General features: G+C 43.5%; 1 protein-coding gene across 1 annotated transcript; it reads left to right on the top strand.

The window, feature by feature from the left end:
• The first annotated feature begins 233 nt into the window (after positions 1–233).
• Positions 234–8118, top strand: RBM34 (RNA binding motif protein 34). Its single transcript, XM_061365687.1, has 10 exons — positions 234–462; positions 1305–1462; positions 2547–2763; positions 3340–3399; positions 3962–4005; positions 4464–4547; positions 4721–4784; positions 4877–4919; positions 6513–6631; positions 7754–8118. The coding sequence occupies exons 1-10, from the start codon at positions 271–273 to the stop codon at positions 8081–8083; spliced, it is 1311 nt and encodes a 436-aa protein (XP_061221671.1). The 5' UTR covers positions 234–270; the 3' UTR covers positions 8084–8118.
• The last annotated feature ends 51 nt before the right edge of the window (positions 8119–8169 follow it).

The raw sequence follows: 8169 nt of genomic DNA, 5'->3' as shown, positions 1-8169 counted from the left end.
TGGGTTTTGGTTTGTTTTTGTAAACTCTACGGTGGATGCGGGCCAGATGGCCACCATTAAGGTATGTTCACACACACAGGGTGCTGCAGGAGGCACTGCCAAAGCAGGGTTATCTTGTACCCGCTGCGGCATCCGCTCCCCTGACAGGCAGCGGCGCGAAGCCGGACCCCTCAAGCAGGGCTACGGAGCGACCCCCCCCTCAGCAGGGCCGCCCGCGCGCGCCGGAAGTGACGCAGCCCTAGCGTGTTTCCCCTCACGCCGCGGGAAGCCATGAAGGGCCGGCGGAGAGTGGCGGCGCCGGCGGTGCGGGCCGGGCCGGAGCAGCAGCAGCAGCCGCAGCCGGAGCAGCAGCAGTACGTGGTGGGGCAGGTGGCCGACAGCCTCTGGCCGGCGGCGGCCCCCGCCGCTCCGCTCTCGGGGCTCTTCAGCGCCGCCGCCGCCCCGCCGGTGCTGGTGTCTGTGGTGAGTGCCGCGCTGCCCCGCGGTTCCCTCCTGCTGGCGCGTTCGTAGAATAGCAGAATCAACTAGGTTGGAAAAGACCTTTAAGATCACTAACCCCAACCGTTACCCCCGCACTGACAAGGCCACCACTAAACCATGTCACTGAGGGTCTCATCTACGTGGTTTCTGAACACTTCGGGGACGGTGATTCCAGCACTGTCCAGCGCAGCCTGCTCCAATGCCTGAGCACCCTGTCGGTGAAGAAACTTTTCCTCATATATAATCTAAACCTCCCCTGGTGCAGCTTGAGGCCGTTACCTCTTGTCCAGTCACATGTTACATCGTAGAAGAGATGGAGCTTTCAGGTAGTTGTAGAGAGTGATAAGGTCCTCTCTGAGTCTTCTCTTCTGCAGACTAAACACCCCTGGTTCTCAGCCGTTCCTTATCAGACTTGTGCTCCAGACCCTTCACCAGCTCAGTTGCCCTCCTCTGGACCCGCTCCAGCACCTCAATGTCTCTCCTGTAGTTTGTGCCCAGAGGGGCTGAATAATGGTGGTGGGAAGGCAGGCAGCCGCCGAAGGGGCATGGACAGCCAAGGGCGCTTCCTCTTTGGTACTGAGAAGTAAATGGTTGGAGTGCAAGGCTGGTGGTTGCTTACTGAGATGTGCTGTACCACCTCTCAATCTGGAAGAGCTGTGGGGTGAGCACCCCAGTGAGCAGGCAGATCTGGGTGTTGGGTGCACTGCTTCTTGCAGTTGTTGGCTTTGGGTAGTGGTGCTCCAAGTAAATTACAATATATAAACCAATTGTAGGTGTTTCTGGGATTGCTTTTTTCAACTTGGTTTGTGGGGTTTTTTTTAAAGAAAGAAAAGAAAAGAAAACATGCAGAGGAAGTGGAGAAAGCAGAAGTGGAGAAAGCATCAGAAGACCAGAGCTTGCCTGTCATAGAAGAACCTCCTGTAAAAGCAAAGAAAGCCAGAAAGAAGGAACTTTCAAAAGCAGATAAAAAATTGGCAAACAGGTGAGTAGATGATATCTCCATAGTATGATTTTAAAAACCCAAGCATCTGGATTATTCATAAGATTATGAATTCAGTGAAGCAGTAAAGCTCTATTTTACGATTTATCTTGAACCTTGTGTTTAAGAAGATTGTGAAAATTTTCTACAGTTTGCCCCAGGAGGCAGCAAATACAACTTCTTGAAGTTCTTAGGTCCATGAAATGCAGATCCCTGGTTAGAGAGAGAACAGGCCTTGAGGCTGTAGATTTAGACCAGAAGGTCTCTCTGGCACAGGGTGATGCTTCGTAGTTGTAGCTGACTTTGTCCAGCTGCTAAAGAAGGAGAGGCAGTTTCAGCACGAGCAAGGTACCAGACAACAGCACACAGCACCAGACAGTTAGTTGTCCCTATGGTTCTTGCCCACTACCATGATGCTGATAACTGTGTTAACACCATCTGTTCTCTTAAATACCTGGGGTTCAACCAAGATGCTGTTGGTGCAGGCAGGAAACTGGTCTCTGGACAGTGCAGTTTGTGTGATTGTAGCTGGAGGCTAACACATTGTCCTCTCCCTGGCGCTGTGTTCTATTGCATCTTCCATGCCTATGAAACTTGTTTGCTGGTTTGCTGTCAGTAGCTTTCCAGAGGATTCTTCAGATCTGCTTGTTGTTCCTGCTGTTATGGCAAGTTTGGATAGGTAGGGATAGGTTAGTGCATGAATGGATCCCAGAGAATGGATTGTTCTGAGTGTCCTAGATGCCAGGAAGAATTAAATCTCTCAAGTTCTGATATACAAAGATGTTGGAGTCTTTTTCCCTTCAGTTTTAAAGGTTATCAAATAATTATGAACTAATAAATTTTTTTTGTGACTCTACTAAATATCAGATACAATGTCCTGGAGACAGCAAGTAGTTTTCCGTGTTATGGGATGGTCAGAAATGTTTGTTTAATACATAACAAGCAAAACAATGGTTGATATTTTACGTTGAACGTAATAATTTAAAATGTAAGTTAAAATACTTATTTTGGAGGCTTCAGTTCTTTGACCTCAAAAAATATGTTTTTTTTCTGTCAGTTATCATTTAGCTTGTCTTTTTTTGATAAGGGAGAGTGCTTTGGAGCAGGCAGATGAAGAGGAGGAGCAAAAACTGTTACAAAGTAAAACCAAGCAAAAAAAGAAGTCTTCTGCCATCACCAAAAGTATTGTTAAATCAGATACAGGCACTACTGCAAAACAGCAAAGGGAAAAAAAGGTGGTTGATGAATTGGTAAACAGAAGAACCGTGTTTGTTGGGAACTTGCCTGTCAACTGTACTCCTCAGGTATGTGAGTGCTTTCTGGTGACTAAAGGGATGAAAAGAATTACCCCATCCCTTGGTTAGAGGGGAGGCTTCCAGCTGAAAGGTCACATATATTTGAGTCTAAAATCGCTTTTTGGGGAAAGCAGGAAATAATGCTCATTATCTAAAACCATTAGAGATGATCCCTTTTGTTTAGTATAGTTAGGCTTTTTACAGTGGCAGAAAGAGCAGCTGCTCTTTGTAGAATTGTTTAGTTTCTTTTTCAGTAAAAAATTACTTAATAGATGAGAACTATCATTACAAAGTCTGATTCTAGTTTTGGTTGCAACTAATACTTCAGATTGTTGCATGAAATATGTTTACCTTTATGCTTTCCTCCATAGCAAGGGGTACAAAGTCAGTTATGGCAATCTGTAAAATAAGAAGCTGCCACAAGAAACAGTTAGAAATTACTTGTCTATTTTTAGTAGCCCTTTAATAGACGTTATATAAGTAAAATTAGTATGTTAAAACCAATCTTGCTAGTAAGTATTCAACAATAATTCTTATGACTAGGATGCAAAAATGCATTGAATATTTGTAATATCTTCTGTTTAGGTGCTGAAGTCTCGTTTTAAAGAGTATGGACAAATAAAATCCATCCGATTCCGCTCTTTGGTACGTTGTTTTCTCTTATGTTGTATAACATAAGAATATTATATAATAAGAATTTTTTTATCTATATTAAAGGGTCACATTCCTAAGGCTGTCTTCAGTAGTTCAGAAGTGGGTTTGGGGATGTATTTTTTGCCATTAGAAGAATCCTTGGGGATTATACCACAAAAGCACCGTAGATGCATCTTTGCTTTCCTCACATTTAACAGTTGATAGTAAAATGCATCAGAGCGGTATTCTGTCTGGAGGAAGAATGTCTTTATTACTGCTCATTTAGCAAAGGTATTACTTTTTAAACCATAGTAGGAGAGACACAGTGATTGCAAATCAGTGTACTCTGTAACATAGTTGAAGATAACAGTCTTGGAACTCTGATGAAGTCAAAGTAAGCTATCTAATTCTGAGATCTTTCTAGATCATCTCTAGGATGAGCTGCTTCCATCACCTGCTCACAGTACTGGCTGCATTGCTTTGGGGGGAATGGTACCTGTTTGAATTCCTTGTTGTCTTATTTGAGATAAATTTACACTAGGCCCGCTTAACTGAAGCTCTTTTTATCTTAAAGGTTCCAGCAGAAGATACTTTATCCAAAAAGTTGGCAGCAATAAAGTAAGTTCCTCTTGTGAATTTCCTGCTTTGTTTTTCAAGGCAAAAATAATTTTTAAGTGTTGGTTGTTAAATGTTTGGTTATGCTTACTTTTTCATTTTGTGTTTCTTTGACTTTTATAATTGTCTTTGTGTGTATGTAAGTTTTCTTATCAAGTGAAAAAGAATTATGTGTCTGGTACACCAGTAATTCATTATCTTAGGTTGCATTCCTTATATTTTAGGAAGGAGGAAGATGCCAAGTCTTTAATTCCTTTGGATGTAATTCTGAACTGAGGAAGCTTGGACAGGATGCTTGTACAGGCTGTAATGTCCTGCACAGTGGGACTCCATCATACATTTAAGAGAAAGGGAGTTGTTTCTGTGCACACAAGAGGGGGCATAAATATGTTTAACAAGGAGTGCTTATGCACTGCACACCATCAGAATTATTTAAACAATGTGTCTTTTTCATGTTCCAGGCGTAAGGTGCATCCTAATGCGAAGTTTGTTAATGCTTACATTGTATTTAAAGAAGAATGTGATGCCATTAAGGCTCTGAAGGAGTAAGTTTCAGTTTTGCTGCTCATTCCCTCTTGAAGAGGTTCTGCTTTAACCCGAATAAAATGTTTTTTCAAGTTTAAATGTAAATTTGCTTTTAGAATAATGCTGTGCAGTGATACTGCACGTGAAGTGACAATTAATTTTAAAAACCTTTTTTTGCTTTTGGCTGTGACAGAAATGGAACAGAAATTGTTAGTGGATTTCACATCAGAGTTGACATTGCATCAAAAAGCAGTTCGGTAAGGAAGATGTATGACTAGAAACTCTTTTCTGGTTGTTTTTGTTGCTGTAACAAATAGCTCACTGTCTTGTATCTTGTTTTTCTTTTTAGCATGACAATAAGCGATCTGTGTTTGTGGGAAATCTCTCATATGGTAAGTCTGAAATGGATTGTTATGCATCGTTACTTAACATGCATAGAAGATGTTGACATTGTGGGAGGGTTATTTGTTGATATTTTGGGTAGCATGTTTAGGTAGCTAAATACCTTTTGCTGGAATTCATTTTTTAAATAGCAGTTACACTTTTTAACTGAAACCCCTCAAGGTTCTGTAAGTTACTGGCAAATTCTGCACATTGTTTTCTTGATTGTAGCTAGAACTGCAGGCACCTTTAGTTCTTGTTGGTGCTTGATGTTTTTAAGGTAATTATGACTAAACTGCATAGGCCATAACTTCCTAAATGTTAAATGTGTACTGGTACCTGTTTGTGGACTACTTTCAAGTGATACACAGAGGTGGCTTCTTGTTCTGATGCTGTCTGTGAGCCACAGGGTGAATGACTCTGCCCAGGCAGCTATAGGCAATCGGTTGTTAGCTGTGTGAAGGGGCTTAGTGTATAGTTGAGGTCTGTGCTTGACCAATGTTCAGCTGCTGCTGAGCAGACTGGAGAGTATATTGTATTGCCATCAGGTGTGATCTACAGGAGTGTATTCATGAAGTCAGGGTGCTTGGAATGAGCATATTACTTGAGGGTGGTGTGGATGTGTGAAGGGTGAAGGTGTGAAGGCATGCCCCATGCCCATGCTGATTCAGAACCAGTGTCATGTACTGCTGACAGTAATGCTGAAACAAACAGGCTTTAGACTTCAGCTTTAAACTAGACTTGTCTGAAAATGAGATAGGTAAAAAATCTGACTGTGGTGATGTTACTAATGCCTGATGTGTAGAGTTTGTGTCAGGTCTGCATATTCCTCTGGACATCCTGCACAGAAAACAGCTGGGACATTTGCAGTGATAGGGAAGTCAGCAGCCTGAACCTTTCTCAGCACTCCCATGGCTGAGATTAAACCTGTACTCCTAAATTCAGCCCCTCCCTGTAGCAGAGACAAGATTACATTTGTGTAAAGAGATCTACCACAGTATGAAGCATGCCTACACAGAAAAGAGAACAACCTGTGTTTTTGTGTTGGTATGTCATGCTTGTCTGTTCATGTAGGCACAAGACTGAAAAAGCCTCATGCATCTGGCCCTTATCAGAATAATCATATAGCAGATGTGGTTGGAAACTGTAGATCTTCTTCCTTCTCTCCCGTTCAACTAAAATTCACAGCTCTGTCAGTGAGCATTAGACTTCAGGAACTGCTGGCGCGAGCTCATTATCTGCTAGAAAGAGATTTCTGGCATCAGAAAGAGCTGCACCAATCTAAATGTCCAGGACAGTCAAATCATAAATGAAATTATTTGAAAATACTGTGTTGGTCTTTGCCTGTGTTTTTCTTTGAGGTTTATGTTCTACTCTTCAAAGCTAAAAAATCTGTAACTTTTAAAGTAAATAACACTTTGTAAAGTCTGCCCTCTTAACTTGCTGGAATGTTTCCGAGCTACTGATATTTGTGTACCTCTACATATAAATACGTAATGCTTGTGTACCTGAACTGGTAAACACGAAACACTTGGGTTTGGCCCAGGCTCCTAAGGCTGCGTGCCTGATGGAAGAGACATCTGTTTCATTGTGCTTGCCTGCAGACATCAGCGACGATGCTGTGCGAGAGCACTTCTCTGTGTGTGGAGGTGTTGTGGCGGTGCGGATCGTGAGGGACAGAAACACCGGCCTGGGGAAGGGCTTTGGCTACGTCCTGTTCGAGGTATGTTTGAACTGGATGTTCTTCACCATCCGAATTCAGGGGTTGCCTTTATGGCATTTACTTTTTATTTGTATGTGACATTAAATGGTGGTGGTGATAGCGTGGTTGTTAAAAGCAGCTTGGAAGACCAGTTCTGTGGAAGCAGAGACAAAACAAACTGATTTAGGTTGTGTACAAAGAAAAGTTGTAAAACTTTGGGGTGAAGGAAGTGAACTTTAAGGGAAGGACTTAAAGGAGGGACAGATAAGTTCTCTTGTTATAACTGCAGTGTTCTCCCATTTCTCATATGTCAAAGTATGAGTGGAATTCTTTCCTGAAGCCTTTTTGCTCCCTGGCTCTCTATTTTGGGTCCAGCACAGCTTGCTTTCTCATGGCAGTCTCCCAGCCTCGCCTTCCTTAGTTTATTTCCTTTGATTCGGAGAAATCTGCAGGAACTAGCCAACAAAGTTTAAATTGACAAGAAGGTATTCTTTATTGCAGCACCAGGAGACACGGGGGATAGTGTGTCTCTTCCGAGCATCAACCAGGCTGTGATTATATTTCCTTAAACATGCATATTCATTAGATTACATACATGTTCATTGAGTTACTTACATATTACATCATACTGCTAGAATTCCTCCCGCATGCACACTGAAATGTGGTGGTGGGTTTTGGGACCCCTGGTGGTTATTTCTTCATCACTTCGTTTTAAGATTGTTGTCATGTCAGTAACCACCAGGCCGGTTCTGGCCAGCTCTTGTGCAGTGCTTATCTTAGCCATTTCCTTATCTCTGTAGTTGCTAACAAAGCCTAACATCCTTGAAGCTACTTATTGACAATCCCATTCGTCAGTCAACCTCATTCTTCACCTTCAGCTTGATACATTTTTTCTGCAGTTTCTCCTTCATTTCTCTTCCTTTACCACCTCACATGAGCTATTCCACAGCCCACTTTCAAGTATCTATGCCTCAGTGTGTGGGCTACCTGGGTATGCTGGTGTTTCTGAGCAGAGCTGCTGTGTCATTCAGTAAACAGAGCAGCTTGGGCGCTCCTTATTGTAGAAAACCTGCTTCCGAAAATTAAGAGGCAGACAGCTGTTTATGTGGAAGGAGCTTTCAAACCGAACGTCTGTCCCTGTAGGATACGGATGCTGTGCATCTCGCTCTGAGGCTCAACGGGACGGATCTGGTGGGAAGAAAGGTCCGGGTGCAGCGCTGCGGAGACAAGGGGAAAGTGCCACGGAAAAGTCCCGGCCAGCCTCGTGCTCCGAAGGGCGGCGCTGGCACAGCCGCAGGGACCAAGCAGAGCCCTGACGATTCGTTTGTCGGGGAGACGGCCACGCCGCTCAGGAAGAGCGGCAAGCCAAAGAGACTGAGGACTGCCCCGGGAAGTAAAACGGGGAAGAAGAACAAACGCGCTTTTGATAAAACTCAAACGTATACTAACGTGCGGCACTGTTACAAAGAGTGATGTATACGTGAGCTGCCATAAACGCTGTTGGTGAATTCGGCTGGAGTGGTTCTCGGGTTCTCCCGGTACGGCAGCTGGGAATGGCC

The sequence above is a fragment of the Neopsephotus bourkii genome, unplaced genomic scaffold, assembly GCF_033783945.1.
Source record: "Neopsephotus bourkii isolate Nb327-2 ecotype Australia unplaced genomic scaffold, CSIRO-AGI_Nbou_v1 NB_1292, whole genome shotgun sequence".
Lineage (NCBI taxonomy): Eukaryota > Metazoa > Chordata > Aves > Psittaciformes > Psittacidae > Neopsephotus > Neopsephotus bourkii.
This window is presented reverse-complemented; position numbering and strand designations above follow the sequence as displayed.